At 53.7% G+C, this 21,753-nt stretch overlaps 9 protein-coding genes across 9 annotated transcripts; 4 read left to right on the top strand and 5 right to left on the bottom strand.

Moving 5' to 3' along the window:
• Positions 1 to 1,673: 1,673 nt before the first annotated feature.
• On the bottom strand, positions 1,674 to 4,700 carry PODANS_1_21100 (uncharacterized protein; the record flags this gene model as incomplete). Its single annotated transcript, XM_001903032.1, has 1 exon — positions 1,674 to 4,700. The coding sequence occupies one exon, from the start codon at positions 4,698 to 4,700 to the stop codon at positions 1,674 to 1,676; it is 3,027 nt and encodes a 1,008-aa protein (XP_001903067.1).
• A 1,773-nt stretch (positions 4,701 to 6,473) lies between these two features.
• On the top strand, positions 6,474 to 7,654 carry PODANS_1_21090 (uncharacterized protein; the record flags this gene model as incomplete). Its single annotated transcript, XM_001903031.1, has 5 exons — positions 6,474 to 6,917; positions 6,974 to 7,269; positions 7,327 to 7,392; positions 7,452 to 7,557; positions 7,616 to 7,654. 5 exons carry the CDS (start codon positions 6,474 to 6,476, stop codon positions 7,652 to 7,654), a joined length of 951 nt encoding a protein of 316 aa, XP_001903066.1.
• A 932-nt stretch (positions 7,655 to 8,586) lies between these two features.
• On the top strand, positions 8,587 to 9,701 carry PODANS_1_21080 (uncharacterized protein; the record flags this gene model as incomplete). Its single annotated transcript, XM_001903030.1, has 4 exons — positions 8,587 to 8,941; positions 8,996 to 9,129; positions 9,199 to 9,445; positions 9,502 to 9,701. 4 exons carry the CDS (start codon positions 8,587 to 8,589, stop codon positions 9,699 to 9,701), a joined length of 936 nt encoding a protein of 311 aa, XP_001903065.1.
• A 52-nt stretch (positions 9,702 to 9,753) lies between these two features.
• PODANS_1_21070 (uncharacterized protein) lies at positions 9,754 to 10,968 on the bottom strand (the record flags this gene model as incomplete). Its single annotated transcript, XM_001903029.1, has 3 exons — positions 9,754 to 10,053; positions 10,101 to 10,862; positions 10,915 to 10,968. 3 exons carry the CDS (start codon positions 10,966 to 10,968, stop codon positions 9,754 to 9,756), a joined length of 1,116 nt encoding a protein of 371 aa, XP_001903064.1.
• Positions 10,969 to 11,819: 851 nt separating this feature from the next.
• PODANS_1_21060 (uncharacterized protein) lies at positions 11,820 to 12,539 on the top strand (the record flags this gene model as incomplete). The annotated part of the gene is made up of 2 exons (XM_001903028.1): positions 11,820 to 12,380; positions 12,429 to 12,539. Coding segments are annotated over 2 exons (672 nt in total), but the record flags the coding sequence as incomplete, so codon positions are not given.
• Positions 12,540 to 12,618: 79 nt separating this feature from the next.
• PODANS_1_21050 (uncharacterized protein) lies at positions 12,619 to 14,029 on the bottom strand (the record flags this gene model as incomplete). Its single annotated transcript, XM_001903027.1, has 3 exons — positions 12,619 to 12,792; positions 12,844 to 13,794; positions 13,865 to 14,029. 3 exons carry the CDS (start codon positions 14,027 to 14,029, stop codon positions 12,619 to 12,621), a joined length of 1,290 nt encoding a protein of 429 aa, XP_001903062.1.
• Positions 14,030 to 14,167: 138 nt separating this feature from the next.
• On the bottom strand, positions 14,168 to 14,422 carry PODANS_1_21040 (uncharacterized protein; the record flags this gene model as incomplete). Its single annotated transcript, XM_001903026.1, has 2 exons — positions 14,168 to 14,294; positions 14,355 to 14,422. 2 exons carry the CDS (start codon positions 14,420 to 14,422, stop codon positions 14,168 to 14,170), a joined length of 195 nt encoding a protein of 64 aa, XP_001903061.1.
• A 1,485-nt stretch (positions 14,423 to 15,907) lies between these two features.
• PODANS_1_21030 (uncharacterized protein) lies at positions 15,908 to 16,504 on the bottom strand (the record flags this gene model as incomplete). Its single annotated transcript, XM_001903025.1, has 2 exons — positions 15,908 to 16,133; positions 16,215 to 16,504. The coding sequence occupies 2 exons, from the start codon at positions 16,502 to 16,504 to the stop codon at positions 15,908 to 15,910; spliced, it is 516 nt and encodes a 171-aa protein (XP_001903060.1).
• Positions 16,505 to 18,123: 1,619 nt separating this feature from the next.
• Positions 18,124 to 21,615, top strand: PODANS_1_21020 (uncharacterized protein; the record flags this gene model as incomplete). Its single annotated transcript, XM_001903024.1, has 1 exon — positions 18,124 to 21,615. One exon carries the CDS (start codon positions 18,124 to 18,126, stop codon positions 21,613 to 21,615), a length of 3,492 nt encoding a protein of 1,163 aa, XP_001903059.1.
• Positions 21,616 to 21,753: the final 138 nt, after the last annotated feature.

Raw genomic sequence — 21,753 nt, 5'->3', positions numbered from 1 at the left:
TGGGCTGAGAACCGTAGAGTAAACATTTCGCGACCATGCTATTTTTGCGTGGGAAACAACGGGCTCCGGGACACGATGAGTGGGTGCCCACAGATCCTTGCTAGAGTTACTGCGAACGTGGAGAATGGCTGGCACTATCAGTTCTCCAGGCGGGCTGTGCCGTAGGGTAGCATGTGCTGAGTTCGCTGCCTCTTGGCTCCTGGTGATCATCCTCACCTTGAGAGTCTTGTGGTGCAATGCCCGGGTTTTGTGTTGCGTTGGAAGCCAGAGAAGCCGTGGAACAGAAGAAATATTTTGGTACGCTGGTTGCGTCTTTGGACCTCTCAGCAGTAGCCGGCTGGGCATTGGGAACACTGCAGGGCAGATCGGATTCGACTCCGAGGAGGTGTTGTGGATTTGGCCATGGAGAGGAAATCGATACTGCGTAGCAAGATCCTTCAATTTGTTTCATCGCCTTTTTGCGGCCCCCGGCCTTGTCCCAACTTCCTTTCTTTGCTGTGATCAGCAGTGCCCCAAACAAGACCCCCGATATCGCGGTGGATGATGTGATGAGAGAAGCTAAACTACGGCGCGTGGCAGCGAGAAGGAGCATAAGAAAAGGCTGTGTGTGTGTATAGTCCTTCCGTGGTAGGTACCGACCTACCTACCTACCTTGGTCACTGTACACTGTAGCACATGAAATTCGGCATCATTGTTCTTTCAAGTGTTATATCACTCGCGTGTAGAGTCTTTACCGACCCCCATACAAGTGGTCTTTGAACCCCATCTCTTTGATCAATAATGCTACTACGGTAATGGTTGTCAGTCAAGCACAGAACTGATGATTGCTTCAGGCATATCCGTATTGAATTCCACTGCTCTTCCTGTAAAGGCGCCCGCCCTCTATTCTCATGCCATGCTGCTTACCAAAACCTCCTCATCCATATCCTAATCTAACAGTCCCCCTGAGGTTCAAAACCTACGCCCCAATACTTCGATTTCGTCCTCCTCTTCGATCGATTTCCACCATCAAGAGTATGTTATAATCTTCTATCAGCTGCTTGCAAGCCCAAGCCTCTCCCAACTCCACAACAGCACTCCCTTCTCATCCTCTGACAGTGAACTCGCCACACCACATTTCTCGGCAATCATCAACTCCAGCTTCCTAACAGCTTCCCGAAGAGACTTGAACAAAAGAATTGTACCGCCCAGCTAATCGATGTCCCCCCCAGGGAAATGATTTTTTTTTTTTTAAAAAAAAAAACGGTATCAAACACAGGTAGAACCGGCCCCAAAAAACACCCATCATCTGCACCGGTTTCCGCAGATGTGTTTCGGTTGCCGCAGAATGACATTTGGAAGGTATTGGTCTGATGTGTGAAAGACAGGTCATGCTCCTTCAAGAGGTTCCATGGGCGATGATAGCTTTCATCTGTTCAACAGTCTGTGTGTAATTCCCGTGATCTTCAACGTTTGTATGCCATACCCTGATGCCACCTCCCTATATGAAAAGAAAACCCTCCTCCTAACCAAAACAAACCACCTACCCACCTGCCCAAACCTGAACCTGACTTCACGTGGCTGATGCTTGTACCTGGAAAAAAATAATGTAATTTCCAACCGTATTAACACAATATACAACCCAACCCCAGCTGGGCAAGTTCGTGACCAAAAACAGAGAAAGAAGACACATATCATGAACTTGAAAACACCTTGTCACCCGTTTCCCGGAGCTTGTTTCTGCCCTTGCTGAACAATCCCTTTCCAGCTTTCCCTGCTGCCATCAAGAGCACCTTGCTCTTCTGTACCTGTGCACTATGTTGCAGATGTGAAAATCCACTTGCGCCGTGTTGATGTGGTGGTGGCATAGGAATGTTCGCCGGAAGGCCATGAGCGCCGTTGCCACCAAACTGTTGAGATGGGGCTCCGGTCGGTGACAATCCTTGCTGCGATCCAAAGCCTGCCACAAATGCGTTTGTATGCTCGGGGTGCCGCGATGTCATCATCGTGAGCCACTCATCAAGCCCGGTATCGATTGCGGCGAACTGGGCTCTGGAGTCGTTAAAGGTTCGAATCCTGTCAGGCGGCATTGGCATCTCCAGAACCTGCCGGAATGGAAGGATATTGATGGATCCTTTTCTCGGCGCCACGGCCCGAGAAGCAAGTTGTTGTTGTTGTTGTTCTTGTGGTGCAATATTTTCAGGGGTTGGCGATGTACGCTCTTCACCCGTTGGCGGCTCAACAGCAATCTTTTCATCTGCGTATGCTAGGCTTTTGCCATTAGGTCTGTCTGAAAGGACTGAGATAGGAGATGGTGGTTCAATGGGTGTCGCGTTGGCTGATCTAGGGACAAGGGTACTGCTTGCTTGCGAGACGGTGTCCGCAAGAGGCACAGCGTCGGCTTTCAAGCCAGGAGCAGGACTTGATCGAGCGGCATCCAGCTCGGCAGGTAGTGTTGTGATGGCAGGAAGTGCCAGAGACTTCGGCTCAGCGGCCGGTTCTTTTACCGCAGGCTGAATACTCACAGGCGCCGGATCGCTAAATCCAGCCTCCCATGAGAATCGCTTACGTGTATCTTCCATCACGGGTGTGTTGCCAACTCCGCCCTCCGACGCTGCGGGTTTCGCGGGGCTAGTTGGTGAGCTTGCGGAAAGGGCGACAGCTTTCACATCCAGCGACGGAGCTGTCTCTTCTCGGGGGGGTTCCGCGACAGAAACGCTAGGGGCATCGGAGGGTCTCCCTGCTTCCGGCTGCTGACCAGTTGCGGCAGCGGCAAACAACTCGGCTTCTACCTTTTCTTCGCTCGCAGTCCAGTAGTCATCATAAACATCACCCAGATAGCTGCTTTCCCGAACAGGGGACCGCGCGGCTGCTTGATAAGCGTCCGTGGTGTCTGCGTGAATATTTCCGAATCTTTCTGTTGACTGGACAGGACTGAGTGACTTCATAATCTCTTCGCTCAGAACATCGTTCTCCTTCAAAGGCGAGCTTGTGTCTGCCTCCAGCGTGGACCCAGCCCCGTAGGATGGCGGAGATAAGACAGGATGTACATCAGTGGTGATCTCTGGCGGGTCGCGACGTGGATTCAGTGGCGCCGTGGGCGTGATTTCCGAGGTTTCCGTTGTCGTAGTGGTTGGTTCGGGAGCCGCAAGAGCGTCGCTCTCCACCTTCTCGGTCGTTTCGTAGCTCACGTTTGATTCGGAGCCGGGAACCATCGCAGATGTCGTGCCAAGCGAAGGGCTTGTGGTTCTGAGTGGTGGCAGCGCGCGAGGAGAGGCAGGGCGTGGAAGAGGTGCTTTTTGTGTTTCAAGCAGCCCGCTTTCTTTGACAGGACTTGCCCCGCCGTAGCTAGGTGCGTGGGAGCTATCCATACTGAAAGCAGCGTGTTCGGCTGGCGTGCCCGAGTTTGCGTCTCCGCCAGCCCTCTCAACTGCTGCTGGGACGGGCTCAATCTGAGAAGGCAGCAAAGCTTCACCTGGCGTTGCTGGGGTTTCGGAAACCCAGCCACCCGGTAACGACGGTCTGAGAATCCCTTTTTCGTTGGACTGTTTGTTTGCTGCGGGTTCCCGCGGCAGATCTGCGGCTGGCTGCTGTTGGGCAGGAATGTTCGAACTCGGCGGCGCACCAGAGTCCTGTTGAACCGCAATGGCGGAACTAGAAGTTTCGGCCCCGTGCTTCATGGCAGCCGGGCTGACCGGATGGTTTGAATCGTGCGTCAACGGTGTCTCCCCGGCTGTGGTTTCGGGTGCGGTCGACGCCAAATTGATACCCTGAGTTGCTGGTGTGCTGGGTGATTGCTGTGGCTGATGTTGACGAAGTGTAAGGGCTGGCGACTGTGTCCGTGAAGGATCATTTGAGACCTGCGCGGTGCCAGTAGTAGTGCTTGTTGTTGGGACACCAACGGCTGGGACACCAACGGCCGGGACAGAAGGTTGTTGGTTTGAGCTGTCGAGAAAGCTTGATGGGGAAAATAGGTCTTCGCCAAAGCCCGACATGCGGGTCACGAGCGGTAGCTGGGGGCTTGTTGAATATCGCCGGAGTTGCTTGCCTACATCAACCTTGGAATCTTCAACATGCGCCGGAGGTTGAGCCTCTGAGGTTGTATAATGAGGAGTGTAACTCGCAGGTTCATTGCTGGGCTCGTCGGATCCGTAGCTGTCAAGAAGCCCTTCAAGCCCATATTCGCTCCTTCTCTCGGGAACCGTAGCCAAACCAGGTCTCGAATCTCGATTCACACCAGCTCTTTCCTCATCTTCCCTGCTTCCCGCTTCTGCTCCTGCGGCATATTGTGGCCGGTCGACAACAGGTGGCCCCGTAACACTGCTCAAAGCTGGCCTCGGAGACTCTAACGAACGCTTTCTTTCTTCCTCCAACTTGCGATAGATATCGGCCGGTCGGACGAACGGGGATCTGGACGGCGAAGCCAGCGAGCTCGGGCTTGTGGGCGATGTTGCGGCATCTAAGCTGCTCTTCCGTGGCTGCTGATGAGATTGTGATGGAAGCGTAGCGAGCGACCCTGTGCTCTCCGGCATGGTTACAGCACGCTGAAATTGCTGTGGTTCCGTCGGGGAGCGCGGTCCCATCGGTTTCGACTGCGGCGGTGGGTTCGGCTCAGGTTCGTCGTCTTCGTACTCGTCGCCCCAGTCATCGCCATCATAGTTCTGAGGTTTGAAGTTTGCCCACTTTCTCGTCTTTTGTCTGCTAACGTTGACCTTGTACATGTTGTTTGCTTGCGCCGGAGACCCTACAGCAGGTGACCTGGAGAAGAGGGGGTGTTAGTTCAGCAGTATCATCGACGCACTGCTGTGCGCACCGAGGTTGGGCAACGGGAACGCAGCGGGGTGGCACAATCTGCTTACATGGACCGGTTTGTAGGAAATACATTCCCATAGGAGCCGTCCATTGTGCCGTCCAGTTGGTTTTTCAGCAGCTTCGAGCCTGCAGGCGCAGTAACAGCTCCTCCAATGGCGCAAATTAAGAGGCTGTTCGGAAGGGGAGCTTGGAAGTAGGAGAGCGCCCCAATAATGCAAGTTGGTTCTGTCGGCCAGAATGCGGCAAAACAGAGCCCGCGGGTGTAGCACGGGTTTCGTCCAGTGGTTCAAACCGGATCAGTTGTCGGCTCAAGTTGGTCGCGAGGAGTTGTTTGAGAACCAAAGTTTGAGGGACAGGTTCACGAAGCACGGCTGGTCGGGCGAACGTGGAACAGTTATGAAGGAGAGGAGATGGGCAGATGTCATTCGGGGTTTCCCAGCGTTCCACCCGATCATGAACGAATTCCACTACGGATCTGCTGGGGTTCACGATTTGGGGACAAGGATTAGAGGCGCGCGGATTCGGGGTGGATTTGACTTTGTGGGGTCCGGCCAAGTCGTGCTGATGCCAAAAAAAAAAAAAGAAAGGCATTCATTGTCTGGTCGAAGACAATCGGATTAATTGTGCACATGCATTTTGAAATTGTTTGAGATTGAGGACATCCAAGACACGAGGCCAGCTTGCTGAAGAATGACGCTTTGGAAGGCGGGTTAATCCCTGTGGTTGAGCTTCCACCAAGTTCTCATCATAGCCAATGAGGAAGATCCATTACAGTTCTTCCAGACCCTCGCTCTTAACGGTGATGCAGCTGCCCCAGCATCTCACGAAGTCTTGTGCATCGTGGGTGCCAAAACGACAAGGCCACGGCCCCTGGTCTTTTTTGTGTGTTCCTGCAGTTACTGAACTGGTGGATCGAGAACTCCATACGACTGTCGGCAGACCTCATAGCTTATCAAATTATCACGAGCAGATGGCCCGGTCCCTTGCGCGGGGCTGTGTTGATGCTACTCTGGCTAGATTGCGGGCACTGGATGCCCATCGCCGCGCGTCATCGGATTGCCCAGGAGGCGAGTGTAATTCGTATAGAGCTTCAAACCAGGCCTGGCTTTGCTGATTGCTCTCTGGCAGCTCTGCCGTACAATAGATACACCTATTTTCATAAAGTGCACTCTTGCTGTATCAACTCTAAGTAGCACCTGTAACTCTACAAGTCGCTACAGCGCTGCTGATTAAGAGAGTGACGAGATCAGGACCCTGCGCTATTCGCACAGTCCCAGCCACAGTTCCCGCATCGTCTGCACTGTGCTCACACCTAAACGCAAGTCAAAGGGGGGTCCAAGCGTTCCTTGTCGAAACAACACCACGTTTCCTTCAATCACGACGACATCTTGGACATCGCCAACCGTTTCCAGCCGTCATAGGCGCCCCATTCTGACCATTCTTCCGACAAAGACCCTCGCTGCCGGCTTTCGCATTTACGTACACAACTTTTAATTAATCAACATCGCGTTCCCCTATCTGGACACCTTTCCTCAGCTCGCCTTTCTTCAGTCCACACGGGCGCATCGCGACAGCAAAAAACCCGTATCGTACCCTAATCGTCTTCGGTCACATCATCGAGAACAAATACCAGAGACAGCCACGACCTATATCGCAGTCTTCGTCACCGAACGGCTTTCAAAATGGCCGTCGCGATCAACGACCGCACGGCGGAATTCCGTCACATTGTCAGCGCCGCGAAGCGCAAGCAAGTGGCAAAACCTGGATCGCAGAGACTCCTCGGCAGCAGTCAACAAAGCGCCGCCAACGACGATGTCAAACCCAAGCGCTCAGAGTTTGCGCGGAGTGCGGCAGAAATCGGCAGAGGAATCTCGGCTACTATGGGCAAACTGCAAAAGCTGGCTCAGCTGGCCAAGAAGCGATCCCTCTTTGACGACAACCCGGTCGAGGTGAACGAGTTGACCTTCATCATCAAGCAAGATCTGTCCCGCCTCAACGAGGATATCCGAAATCTCCAGGCCCTTTCCAGACGGCTGCACCCAAAACCGGACCAAGAGGGTGAGAACAACAAGAACATTTTGCTTCTCTTGCAGGGCAAGTTGGGGGATGTCAGCGCGAACTTCAAGGTAGGACAAAACACACCCCAGTCGGATATCTGAACGCGCACTGATGGCCGTGACAGGACGTGTTGGAGATCAGAACCAAGAACATCCAGGCCTCGAGGTCAAGGACCGAGGCATTTGTCTCTAACGTCGGGCAACATGCGCAGCTTTCCTTGCAGCAATCTGCCTCCCCGCTATACGGCACGCCAAACCGGGGGACACCATCACCGGGGAATGACTTGATTTCTCTGAACCCAGTGGTAGACCAGCAGATGCAGCTCCAGATGATGGAGGAGGGTGGCCAGAACAACTACATTCAGCAAAGAGGGCAAGCCATCGAAGCCATTGAATCTACCATCAACGAACTGGGGTCCATGTGAGTTCTTCTCTGAACCTGAAGATCAAGATGACCACAGCTGATCAATTTCTCCAGCTTCGGTCAACTAGCTGGCATGGTCAGCGAACAATCAGAGATGATTCAAAGAATCGATGCCAACACGTGAGCCCCTTCTTCCACCACTCTATTACGTGATGCCATTAGCTAATATCCGTATGCAGAGAGGACGTCGTGGACAATGTTGAGGGCGCACAGAAAGAGCTTCTCAAGTACTGGTCACGAGTCAGCAGCAACAGGTGGTTGTTAGCCAAGATGTTTGGCGTTCTTGTGGGTTTACCTTCCCTTCAGGCCATGTCTATGCAGCTCGCTGATATGATGTTTCTAGATGATATTCTTCCTGCTCTGGGTGTTGATCGCCGGGTAGTCTTTTGGGTTGTTCCCAAAATTACGATTCTCTTGTATAATTATGTCCTTCCTTTTTTAACTGCTGCTACTCGCATACGGGGACTACCGCGTACTTCATTTTTTTTTGATGTTCGCGCCGGCGTTTTCTCGGTAGAATCTTTCGTTGCAAGCATGGTAGACAGAACCTTGGTAATAATGATGGGTGGGCGTGTGGTCTTTTTTGTATCTTGTTTCTTGGGAAGACAAAGAAGGGGGCTGCCTGAATGGCTGTGTACAGAAAAGGGAGGCAGTGAGGCAAAGGGTGCCAGACTATCGCTGGTTGTCTTGAATGGGAAAGCATTGAGAGTTTGAAGAAGCCTAGCTCTGACCTGCAGATTGAAAGATTTGAAGACACGGGGAAACTTGTCCTGTATTTCCTGAGACGAGTGGTAACGGGAGCAATTTTCCACCTATCAAAGTGCCTAAAGACGGTGTTGGAGACCGCAGCGGTACGAGAGGGTGCCCCTGACGAGAGGGGGTCGGATGTGACTGTGGGGTTTTGATGCCATCATGAGGGGCAGCTTCACGTTGAGATTGTAGGCAGACCTCAGACTTGGCCGTCTTTGTCCCTATCCAGACGAGAGATCCCTGTATTTCAAGCAATACGGAGAGAGCAGAACAGTCGCCTTCCGCCTGCCCGCTGTCGTGATACTCCATGATCTGCCCTCGACGCGCTTTTGCTCCGTCCTCTCATTTAGCCGGATAGCTCTCTTTCTCCGCGTGGGATCCATGGTATAAGCTGGATACCTGCTGCTACTTAGCCGTGTTGAACACTCCTTGATCTGTATTTTACTTCCAATCCAAAGCTGTTTCTCAATTCCTCTTTTTTTTTTTTTTTTTTTTTTTTTGCCCAGAATCAAACTGTCTCGCCTATTCGTCCGTCACTTATCTCACCTCAGGACAAACCCCAAAATGCCCCCCAAACACTTCACCCTCAACACCGGCGCCAAAATCCCGTCCATCGGCCTGGGAACCTGGCAGTCGCCCCCAGGCCAGGTAGCCTCCGCCGTCTCCTACGCCCTCCAAAACGGCTACACGCTCATCGACGGCGCCTACTGCTACGCCAACGAAGATGAAGTCGGCCAGGGGCTCGCAGAGGTCTTATCCGCCGGCAAAGTGAAACGAGAGGACATCTTTGTCGTGAGCAAAGTCTGGACTACGTACAACACCCGCGTCGAGGAAGGATTGGACAAGAGCTTGAAGAGTCTGGGGTTGGATTACGTTGATCTGTTCCTGGTTCACTGGCCGCTGCTGATGAATCCTGAGGGTGAGTACGGCTCCGGGCAGGTGAGATCAGGGGTTTGATGTTGATCGGAGATAGGTAACCACGACCGGTTCCCCACCAAACCGGACGGGAGCCGCGACATCATCCAGGGGTACAACCATGTTGATACCTGGAAACAGATGGAGGCGCTGCTGAAGACTGGCAAGACAAAGGCCATCGGTGTTTCCAACGTAAACCCCCCCCCCCCCCCCGCCCTTACCCTCCTCTCCCGAGTTCCCGTTGCTAAAGAGAAAAAACAGTACTCCAAGCTCTACCTTGAACAGCTCCTCCCCCACGCCACAGTCATCCCAGCCGTCAACCAAATCGAGAACCACCCCGGTCTTCCCCAGCAGGAGATCGTCGACCTTTGCAAGGAAAAGGGAATTCACATCATGGCGTACAGCCCCCTGGGGTCAACTGGTGGACCGCTGTTGAGCGCTGAGCCGGTGGTCAAGATTGCGGAGAAGCATGGCGTGAAGCCGAGCTCGGTCCTGCTGAGTTACCATGGTTTGTCCCCACACCCAGTGTTTTTGAAGACGTGAGAGGCTGACAGTGAGAAACAGCCCCGAGAGGCAGCACCGTGCTCGCCAAGTCCGTCACCCCCGAGCGCATCAAAGAGAACATCGAGTCTCTGATCGACCTGGATGAGGAGGACCAGGCTGAGCTGAAGGCGTACTCTGACAAGCTGGTTGCGGAGAAGAAGTGGCAGCGGTTTGTGTACCCGCCATTCGGTGTCAACTTTGGTTTCCCAGACAAGCAGTGATCTGGTGAGCGGAAAGGGTATGGGTATTCAGACGTTTCTAGAGATCTCATAATCACATATTGACCAGCACCTTGATCACCAATCTTCCCTCGTCGTCTTTGACTCGACCCGCCATTCCAAACGCTTTGGGTATGTTCTCAATACCTGTGAAGCGTTGCGTGATCAGGTGATTTAACCCAGGCAACTTTGATCGAAGACCATTAGCGAGCAGCTCAATGGCTTTTTGGTAAGCATTTGCATATCTGAAGACTCCAACGAGGTCGACCTCTCGGATCGAGGCTGCTGAGATGGGAAGAGTCTGAATTGGGTTGCCCATGCCGATGATCATGACTTTGCCTCCTGGAGCCGTGGCCTGCTTGATGTCAGCAAACGCAACGAGGTCAAGACTTCGGGACTCACAAAGATGGCAGCCTGCAGACAGCTCTCCACCCCCGTACACTCAAACGTCCCATCCGCCTGTCCCATTTTCTCCCCTACCATCTCCGCCACCTCCCTCGCAAACACCAGCTTCTCCTCTATCGTCTCCGGCCTCTTCATTGGCACGACCACCCCCTCATCCGCAAACCCATTCTCGGTCGCAAACTTGACCCTCTCCTCCTGAATATCCGCAATAATCACACTGGCCTTACTCACAACTTTACCAACGCCCGCACAAAGCAAGCCCACCGTCCCAGCCCCAAAGACCAAAACCTTTGCCCCTTCCTCCAACTTTGCCCTCTGCAGCGCGTGAAGAGCAACAGCCATCGGCTCAACCAGTGCTCCATCCTCCAAGCTCACTCCCTCGGGTAGTTTATGACACCACTTCCGGGGGTGTACAATCTCCTCCTGCAGCGTCCCCTGGGCATGAGGCCACGCCTTGGCGGAAGAGCGGAACTTCATCTCGGGGCATATGTTGTACCTCCCTCGAAGACAAAGATTGCATGATTCACACGGTTGTCCAACTTCAAGAGCCACCTTGTCTCCGGGGGACAGATTGGTGACGGCTGAGCCGACAGCGGTGACGATTCCGGCCGACTCATGGCCTAGAGTCAGAGGCTCGCGGACAAGGATGTCGCCATTGCGGAAGTGGTTGTAATAGTGAAGGTCTGAGCCGCAGAGGCCGGTGGCTTTGACGGTGACGCGGACGTCGTTTGGCGTGAGGGGTGGAAGCGGGCGGGTTTCCTGCCATGTCAGCAGAAGCCTTCGCAAGAATAGAGGGGAAAAGGAGACTTACAAGACGGAGGTCTTTAGCCCCATAGAGGACCGAGGTTTTGACTTCAGTGGACATGGTTTTGGTGTTGAGGTCCAAGTCAAATCGGTAGGTAACTATGGCTGAGGAGACACGAGGTATATGGTAAAAGATGTGACCAGATCTTCAAGGCATGATGAGAACGATCAACATCGCCCAGGAAAACGATAGGATAAATAAATATCAAAGTGACCCTCGAGCTCAGGCAGCCCAACGGCGAATCAAACCTCCCTGCCCAACATCTCCACTTGTACCGCCCACTCGCAGCAAGTGGGAGCGGCCATCCGATCGACTATTGGTCATGATGGAGGATCACAACCAGTCATCATCGACAAAAAAAGAAAAGAAAAAAAGCAAACACGATCATGAGGTGTTGCAGATTACTTGGACCTTCCACGCGCCTATCCGTAGAAAGTGACACAAAACATACCGAGAACCAGGGACGTGGGGCAGAGCGAGAAGAATGGGAGGTTCCCATCCGATGACGGCTGGTGTCGAACGGGAAAGAGCTGCGGGTGTAAAAGTAGGCAGGTGGGGGAGGGGTCACAGTCTGGCTTCGGATGAGCTCCAACTGGTCAAGGTGAAAGCAACGGAATGGCCGAGATGTACAATATTCTGTAGATTGCTCTACCTTGAGGCATCCCTCCCCTTGCAGCAGGCCGAAAGTTTGACTGCACATCCTGTACATCTCCCTAGTCAAGTCTGTGAGCGATACGGACAGCCTAACGCCATGTTTTCCCTCAAAGATCACACTGCCCTCGTAACCGGCGGAACGCGGGGTATCGGGCAAGCTGTCGCCATTGCACTCGCCGAAGCCGGGGCAGATGTCATTTTGGTCCAGGTACCTCTCCTCAGCATGACGGAAACCCCCAGTCTCGAGCTTGGACTAACGTATCACTCAGAGAAATGCAAAGGACGAAGAGACAGCAACCGCCATCCGGAAACTGGGGCGCAGAGTTACAGTCGTTGCGGCAGACCTCAGTTCTCCTACAGAGGTGAAGAGGATCGTTCCCGAGCTACTGGACGAGGGCCGGGAAATACGCATACTGGTCAATTGCGCCGGCATCCAACGGCGGTACCCCTGCGAGGAGTTCCCAGATGAGGACTTTAACGAAGTCATTCAGGTCAACCTCAACAGCGTCTTTACCCTCTGTCGGGATATTGGTGCTCGCATGTTGACGCTTGAGCCCTCGCCAGTCACTGGCCGCAAGGGATCCATCATCAACTTTGCTTCTCTGCTCACCTTTCAGGGAGGACTCACCGTGCCAGCTTATGCTGCTTCGAAGGGAGCTGTTGGGCAGCTCACCAAGAGCTTTGCCAACGAGTGGACATCCAAGGGAATCACGGTGAACGCCATTGCGCCTGGATACATCGAGACAGAAATGAACACTGCGTTGTTGAACGACAAGGAGAGGCTGGCGAGTATCAGCGCGAGGATACCGGCCGGAAGGGTAAGTACACCCACCATAATACCTGGGCAATAACTGACCATCATGCAGTGGGGCACCCCTGAAGACTTCAAAGGGACAGCCGTATATCTAGCCAGCAAAGCAAGTGCATATGTGAGCGGTCATGTCCTCGTTGTGGACGGCGGATGGATGGGTCGGTAATCACCAACTTTATTATTCGTGATTATGAAATACGAAGCAGACTCAAGCCAAAACCCTAGCGAATGGACCTCTGATTCCCTCACTTTGATCCCTGAACCGACTTCATCACAGACTCCATCCAGGGGTACACCGAGCTGTTGGCCATCGGGTAGCCCATATGCAGAGCATTGGCGAAGAACCTAGCCTCCTTGGGCGAGCCATGCTCAAACAGCATCATCGAGTCCTCGATGGGCATGAGACCGTCCAGCGTGCCCTGTTCTTTTGTTAGTTTCATGCTCGAGGGGAGAGGCAGGTAAAAGCTCACATTGATCAACAACAACCTCGCGCTCTCCATCTTCAGAATCCCCGTCTCCAACAACGAAAACTTCTTCTGCGCCTTCTCCTTATACTCGTCCACGCTCCCAAACCCATGCTTATGCGCCATCGCCGGCGTCAACTTGAAGGGATACTCATGCCCATCCGCCCGCTCCAGCCACTCCCTATCATAAAAGTAATGAACCCCCGCCCCCTGAGCAACACTCCCAATGATCCTCTCCTTGTGCGTATGCGCCACCCGCACGGCATAATAGCCCCCGCTACTCAATCCCCAAACCATGACCTTCTTCATATCAAACCTCCCCTCTTTCGCCATCCAATCCAGCAACGAACTCCACAGCCTATCCGGGCTCTCAGGATCGGCACTATCAGCCGGGCAGTCCGCCGTCCCAGGGATCTCCACAACAACAGCTGCCCACCCCCGAGCCAAAAACTCCTCACACCGAACGGTATTGTCAGGCCGGTACCCATCCAACCCAGTCATGAGAACAACAGCAGGAAACGGCCCCGTCTTCCCGTCGGGAACCCGAACGTAAACAGGAATATCCTTCCTATCCCTCCCCTTGGCCTGGGCATGAGGCACAACCACCTCCTCCAACGGGCTCTCCCACGTCTTCCCCGCCTTGGCATACGTCGCCTTTTGCTTCTCCCACGCCTCCCACTTCGTCTTGTCCGTCACGTCGGGAAAAGAGGCAATATACGGGAACCTGGCGATCCTCAACACGGTACAGGCCCTCAGGTACAGCTCCGAGGCCTTGGTCTTGTTGCCTTGGGCGAGAAGCTCATCGCCCTGTCGTTCGAGGTTGTCGGCCGTGGGGATGAAAGAAGAGGTGTACTCGGCTGAGGTCCCATCGTTGACGTTGCGCGCGATGAGAGACTGGAAGATGGGTTCAAAGTCGGAGAATCGGCCGTCGTGGAAGGGGTAGAGGGACTTGGTGCACTTCCCCACTCGTCAAAACATGCCCTGGTGGTGGGTGTGATTGTCGTTTATCTGGTAGACAAGAACTTACGGGAAACCTCCACTTCGTCTCCCACAACGCCTTGATCCCCTCATGATGCGGCATCGTGGCCTCAAACGCCTCCCGGCCCATCAGCCATTCTCGCTGTTCCCCCGTGCCATCCACCCCCGAGATACCCCCGATGTTCTTCTTCGCCGGGACAGAGTGAGGAGACATGGTTGTTGATGTGACTTGATTTTGATATCCGAAAGTTTTTGTCAAGGTTCAACACAAATGATGAGAGAAAAAAAAAAGACCCCAGAGAGCGGCCCGCAATGCAATGCAATAAAGTACAAAATAAACCAAATAAAAGAGTTAGATCACTCTGACAACCTTCTGCTTGGAGAAAACTGGCACTCCGTCCTTGGATCCAGCGTACACAGCGGTAGTAGTCGATCTTCTGCGGGCTCTCCTGACGGGGGAGGTTGCTTGATCACGGACTCTTTTAACAAGGTGTCAGCACAGGAGACATGCCACAACATATATAGAAGGGACCACTGACTGCGACTGAATCAGAGCAATGCGCACACGGGCGACGGTAGCGTTGAGATCCTCAGCAATGACACCCATTTTGGTTAATATGAATGATCTGTCGGGTTTGGTCTTGGGGAATATCCGTAGTCCGAACGGTAGGTAAGCGGCTAGGCTGACGGGTTGTATCTATGAGTCGGGTACAGGCGAAGTTGGTGAGACGGTTATGTGTGTGATGTTTATATGCGTAAAAGCTGTTGTGGTAGCTAGGACTTGAAACTGCTGTGAGCTTGCTTGATAACTTCGAAAGAAAGCGTCAATAAACAGAAGACGGGGAACACCTGAACATATATAGATCACCCAAATTGCAAGGTGCACAAGAGCAAGGCAAGGCAAGGTCGCATAGGTGACTGGAAGGTGGTCAGATGGAATGGCTTCCGGCCCGTCAATGGTCACCTTTTTCGCATTCACCTGGGGAACCGACATCCAACCTTCCAGACCAGGAAAAGCCGGGATGCACCTGGCGGAGCTGAATCAATCCGTCGAAGGCCGAACCTGCGTAGAGCCAGCCCATTCCTGGCCCATCTCCGAGGACAAGAAGCATTCGCGGTGCTCAGCGGACCATCCTTCATGGCTGCACAACAGACGCCTGTGTCGATCACCATTGGATAACGGGGAATTGGGGAATAGGAAAGTCCACTAAAGGAAGTCCGGTGGGGTGTCAGAAGAGCAGAGTTCGGCGTTTGAACTGCTGAGCCTGCAGCAGAAAAATGGCCGACCAACCAGTCAGGACGTGGTGTGTGTCGAGTTGGCCTGCTGGTGGATGGGTTGTGTTGTTTCCCTTCGAGACCGCCCAGAATCACATGCCACAGGGCCGATGGATGGATGTGTCCCAAGGGTGAGAAAGGGGGCCCTGGTGTTACTGTAACGGTAGGGCCATTGTGGCAGCCCGCTAACTGCCGCCAACAGGGCCAACGGGGCCTTGATTCCGCGCGGGGTTGCACCAATCTCGACTGCGTCCTTGGTCTCTGCTTCTGACGAGACTGGCTCCAATCGTCAAAACAAAGTCGTGCTACGGAAAACATCTTCTCATGCCGACATGTCTCGCTTGCCTGAATGGGCACACCGGCATCCGTTGAGTCTGGCTGTACAAGAACTGCGTATTGTCAACACTGAAACACAAGCACGCCAATCTAGACTTTCTGGTTACATCACAACGGAATGAAACAACAAGGCTGGCTTCATGATACTGTGCTAACTTCAGCAAGTGTTGACAGGAACATATGATATCAATGTGCCGCCCTTTGTGCGCCAAAATGGTAGCGTATGTCCAACATATCGTGTCGTCGTGACATTACCGATAGATCGTTGATCGTTCCTGGACAGTGTGGCAGTCTCGGTGCCAAGCTCCGTGGGGTTGCAAACACCAGCCGTACTCCGCCCCCCAAGTATTTTGGAATGGGCCGACGTCAGAGGTTGGGTTCTTGACATTTGAGCTGCTGAACAATCCCGACCCCCCCCCCCCCCCCCACCAGTCAGCAGCTTCTCCGAGAAAGAAAAAAAAGATATCTTGCGAAACAAACATTATTTGTTGTGATAATGGGCCATCTCGAGCCCCGCTCTCTTAAATCCACACTTGACATAGAAGCCCTCATTGTGCTCGCTGCAGTCCAAGATTGTCTTGTAGCAACCCGTCTCTTTGGCGATGAAATCGAGAGCCTGGATAATTCTAAGACCCAGTTTCTTCCCTTGTTGGTCCTTCGCAACAGCGATGTCTTCGATGTGTCCGACCTTCCCAAGGCCGTGAATGCTGGAGTGCGACGACCACGTTAGCCCATCCCTGCTGCTGGGACGATGGTGCGAGACGGCTTCGGGGTGATAGGTTACTCACAACTTGCGCTCCACGATCAGCGCACCGGTACCCACGATCCTGGGTGGGTTGAAGTTGGTATCTTCAATCACGAGAATAAAGTAAGTGCCGTCTTGCTTGGCCAGCCACTGGTAGCGTTCGTCAAACTCCTGCCGGGAGATATCCCCCACGGTTGTCAGGACTCGAAGACAGTCGAGAAAGCCATGCTCGTAGTCTTCTGACCGAAGCGCGCGGAGCTTGTAACCCTCTGGGAGCTCAGCCTGGACACTGGGAGAAAGGAGGTCGGCCGAGAAAAGATCTTGGGTGCTCATTGTGAAAGTGATCGTCTGCGTGTTCTGGCTACGTGCGTTGGGCTGGATCGATCGAGCGATGTCGGACCAAACGGCGACAAGATGGTACAGTTTGTCGAATTGAGGAAGGTAGTCGTAGGAGAGGAGAAGACGTACGGAACTCCGTGTGGGAGGTTCTCTTACCGGTTGGTGCAAATGCTGAAAGCGAACGTTGTCGGCCCAATGAGAACAAGATGGATCACGAAAGGGAATGCGGATGTTGAATCGATGTGGTCAATGGTCAATGGCCAGGGTTTCGACAGCACGTCGTGGACAAAATAGCTGGTACCCCCAGTCAGCCAAACGTATAATAAGTATTTTGAGTTGAACCTTTTGAAAGAGAAGATAGGCCATTTTAATTATTTCTGAAGCTTATTTAGCATCCTTTTAGGTGTATTAACTATTCCTCAATGTCTATCAACTATCTTTCAATATCTATTAACTGTATTTTTAAGGTGTGGTTTAGAATACTTTCCTCTATTGACTTACCTTTGCAGTGCCGGTTATTTTGTCCAGGGCGTGGACCAGCCCCTAGGTACCCGCTTCCGATTCAAGGGCTCGGGAACGGTTCGGGCCAGCCCTGTTGCACAGCGATAAGAAAGCGGGATCGCTTGCTGTTGGGAAACCCACCAGCTACCCAGCTCCCACCACGAAACTTGGAAAACAGATCGATAAGAAAACGCCCAGTCCAACCTGGAATTGACCTCTCACGAACCAAAGTAGTTTGTCGTTGATTTGTGCTATGGCCCCGACCCAGTCCGTCGGGAAGGAACACGGTAGGCGCACCGCATCAGAGGCTTGACCGTTCATGTGTAAAAGCTTGGATGGGCGAGTGCTCGCTCCTCCTCCTCCTCCTCCTCCGATGCTTTTGCATCCGTCTTGATGGCCCCGCAGAGAGAAAAGAGGGCCTCCCATGGCCGTGGAGTCTTGCCGACTTTTGAGTGCCTGTTTCTGGCTGTGATGATGAAGTGATGTAGAGAGGACCGCAGCGCCGGTCAAAGCCAATCTCCAACTCATCAGCCCAATATTTGTGCATCGATACCCGCCACATCTGCCCCGCGTTGCTGGAGATAGTGGAGTGCGAAAGGCGGGGTTAGCTGGGTTGGGTCCTGTTTGGCAGTTGGAGTCTGCTCGCTAATGCCGCTATGGCGCCCCTAACGACCGGCAAATGACCGTCCCCACGTCATCACATGCCAAATTAGCCTTTGGGGGCCACAGAAATGCAGAGCCCAGTGACGATGTGGAATGCCTCCAGCACTATCATGGAACGCATAATTGTGACAATCTCAGGGCTGGCCAGCCGTTCTAGCTGTTTCGCCACGCCCACCGCTCTTTTCTTCCTCCCCTAGAGTTCAGCAATAATAGCTGTTTCTCCTTGCTCTCGCCCCCCCTCCGTCGCCCATGATGATGAAGGTCCTTTCCTCTGGCCCTCCTGTCGTCCCCCAACACATTGCGAAATTCCCTTCGTTGATCCCTTGCGCGTCGAACCAGCCTACCTCGGGATGACCAGCCGAGGCCCTGTGCGATCTAATCACCCTCACGTCCTTTGTTAATTTGACACCTATCCCATACCGCCCTCTGTTCTTGCCTTGCGCTGAACGATGATTATTGGAAACTATGGAGACATAGACGATGTCGATATGGACGTGGATCCGGAGGACGCAGGTCCTGCCCGACTTGCCGTGATTCCTGACGAGGACATCGGAACCCAGATTCGCGATGTCTCAGCCTCGAATCCCGGGAAGACCCTTCTGCCAACCCCGGTGGCCAAAGTCGTCAGTTTCGCGACCCGGTCCACAGGTCTAGCTCTACGTATGAGCACGGTGATAGGCGGGTATGGCTTCGATGCCGCAAAGCTCACCACCTTGTCGAGTCTGGAACTTGGTCGCAGTATTCTCGGAGGCATCATCAGCAGAGCTGGAAAAGATGTCATCTCGCGTTCTGGTACAGATCTTGGAAGAGCAGATGCTGAAACTACACTTGAACGGAGCCTTGAAAATTTGCACAGGACCATGACCCAGATCGTCTTTTGGACCACAACCAGTTTTCACATGACGGGTACAACGCTCGCCATGATCTCTGAGACTTCCCAGCTCCTCCTGTCGACCCTGGATCAGTTTTTCGGCTCAACAGATTCATCGCGGGCCATGGCAAGCATCATCACTTTGATCCGTCGCGAGTTTCAGAACCCCGCAACGGGCAGACAGGGAGAAAAGGTCGGCGTGATTGACTTGATGCTGGGCCTGTGTGGGATGGCATATCTGCAGAGATGGTGTCGGCGCCTGCTGGAAGAGGAGAGTCGTACCTTGAGGGTCGAGGAGGTAGTGTGGGACGTGGTAGTGCTGAGTGATGGTGTTCGGGTTGATGTGCATGAGGGGAGTCTGTATGGAGTCCACAGCGGATCGTACGCCGCCGAGGAGGCCTCGTCGAAGGAAACAGTGATCGCCATCAACAGTAACGGCGAACTCAACGACGATGACCGAAGTCGCCTTCCCGTGGCCCAACTAGAGCAACAAATCATGAGGTCTCTTCCCGATAACGCTAGAGTGTCTATCACCCGGCAGATTCGCACGACCGAGATTATCACAGTGGAGGTTACCGGCGGTGATGAGGATATCAGGGTTGACACACCTCCTGGCGTGGAACTGATTGAGGAGCCCCGGGCCGTTCGCCACAGCTTGTCCCAGACTCAACTGCGTGGCCGCCCGGAGAACAGCATCTCTGATTCTCGGTTTGTGTTCCGGCATTCACGAAGTCACGAGAGGCGAAGCTGGTTTCAAAAGGAGCACGGAGATGTCAGCCAGGTTCCCGGGTTTGTGGAACGGATGGACACGGAGTCTCCCGGAACGTCAGACGTGGAAACGGACGAAGAAGACCCGTCACCACCACCATCGGTCCCTCCTAAGTCATCGAGAGAACAATTACGACCACCTATCCGACGCCCCAACTTCCAAGGCTCTGGTTCGCCGATATCGCCGTCTTCCATCAGCAAACCATCCCGTATACCTTCTGCATCGAGACACGGGGTGGAGAACGCAGCAAATCAGAAGCGACCAAGGATACCCCCAACCGATTCCTCATCAAACAATGACAGGCCGAGCTCCTCTTCCAGGAGACAGTCATTCAACCGATTGCTGCCTTCCTACAAGCAGCAGAAGGAAGATTCGGGTCCTAGTATAGGCTCCTCAGCCAAGAAAGGGGGTTTCAGAAGCGCGTTTACCAAGCCAGGACGGCTCTTTAATAGAGAGGATTCTGGCTCAGAGAGCAGCGCCGGGAAGACGAAGGAAACCGCGAAGCCCGCCAAGCCCGCCAGGCCACCATCACATCTAGCAGTTCCTAGCAAACAGTCCTCCCTGATTCCAAAACAGCCTGTAATTGTGCCGCCACAGAAGACGACAGCGACAAAAACATCGCGGCCAGGGACTGCTGATTCACGCCGAAGTGTTCCGAGGAGCGAGTCGCGGGCTAGTTATATTTCAGTGCACAGCCGTCGGGACTCTTCCATCTCCCAAACCGAAACATTCTCTATTACAACCGCGGATGACTATCGGCCAGTCTCACCTTATCAGGAGAATTCGTCAACCAATCCTGTTGTTAGGAAGGCGAGGTCGGACAGAGAGCTTGGCGGTCCGCTTGGTGGTCCAGGGACTAACCATCGTCGGGTCAAATCTCACATGTATGCGCCCAGCATCTACACTCTCAGGGCCAATGAATCGCAAAGTTCGCTTGTTCCATACCAAAACTACCAGTCCAGGAGTGCCTACAGCGATACCGAGGCGTTGGGCACTCTGCGAAAAGCTGGGAAACTGGACACCATCTTTCCCAACGACCATTTTCTGACCAACATCACTCGATACATGAGATTCGCTTCTGCTTCTTATGGGTCAAACTTCCTCAGAGTCCTGGGCATTGCCAAAGAGATGCCCATCTTGCGCGCCCTCGATGACACCCACCACGAACTCCGCTGCTTCGCTCACCACACCGAATCCGATGCCAACAGCATTCTGCTCTCCTCCTTTGTCGACCCCCAAGGTGGCTCTGACGGCACGGGCTCCACCAACACTGGCGTACCCCTCGTTCATTACATCTCTCTTGACCACAAGGCCAAAGCCGTTGTGCTTGCCTGCCGTGGGACACTTGGCTTCGAAGATGTCTTGGCAGACATGACGTGTGACTATGATGACCTTGTCTGGCGTGGCAAGGCTTACAAAGTCCACAAGGGTGTCCACGCTTCGGCCAAGCGGCTGCTCTATGGCGGCGACGGCAGGGTCCTCAACACGCTCAAGCAAGCCCTGGAAGAATTCTCCGATTACGGTCTCGTCCTCACCGGTCACTCCCTTGGCGGTGCTGTTACCGCTCTCTTGGGAGTTATGCTCTCGGAGCCACACCCAAGCAGTTCCACCTTCATCACCTCACCCAACCCTCATACTCGACTCCTCGGCGACGGCACCACAACTACTGCTTTCCGGCATCAAGAGATATGCCTCCCTGCTGGCCGCCCGGTTCACGTTTTCGCCTATGGCCCGCCTTCGACGATGTCGGCTTCTCTGAGCAAAGCCACTCGCGGTCTGATCACCAGCATTGTCAACGGCAACGACCTCGTGCCCTATCTTTCACTGGGAGTCCTCCACGACTTTCAGGCAGTGTCGCTGGCCTTCAAGACAGACAACAATGAGGCCAAGGTGGAAGTCAGACAGCGAATCTGGGACGCGTTGCAGTCAGGGATAGCAGACAAGTGGTATGGCTCTAGCGGGAGCGGTGGCGAGTCTTGCAAGAGGGAGGATGACGATCAGTGGGCTTATGCTGCGCTCAAGGTTCTCAGAGCGAGCATGATGAGCCAGAAGTTGCTGCCGCCTGGAGAGGTGTTCGTTGTGGAGAGCACACGGGTGTTGAGGCGAGATGCCTTTTTGGTGCCGGAGATTGGCGGAGAGGATCTGGGGAGACCAGCCCACCGAGTGGTGTTGAAGTATGTGAGGGATGTGGAGAAAAGGTTCAGGGAGGTGAGGTTTGGGACGAGCATGTTGACTGATCACAGTCCTGGGAAGTATGAGGATGCGTTGAACAAGTTGAGGTCTGGTGTGATGGACCACTGATTGGAAAGAGGAAGTCGGAGTAGGCGTAGCGTTGGTTTTCTTTTGTTGGGTGTTGTTGGATATGATGGATGACGATGGCGATGCTTTACAATCCCCCCCGCTCCTCCCCCCCCCCCTACAACTATTTTCCAGCACCCC

This window comes from Podospora anserina, chromosome 1 (genome assembly GCF_000226545.1).
Source record: "Podospora anserina S mat+ genomic DNA chromosome 1, supercontig 5".
Taxonomy (NCBI): domain Eukaryota; kingdom Fungi; phylum Ascomycota; class Sordariomycetes; order Sordariales; family Podosporaceae; genus Podospora; species Podospora anserina.
The sequence above is the reverse complement of the archived record's forward strand: the minus strand, read 5'-3'. Positions and strand labels throughout refer to the sequence as shown.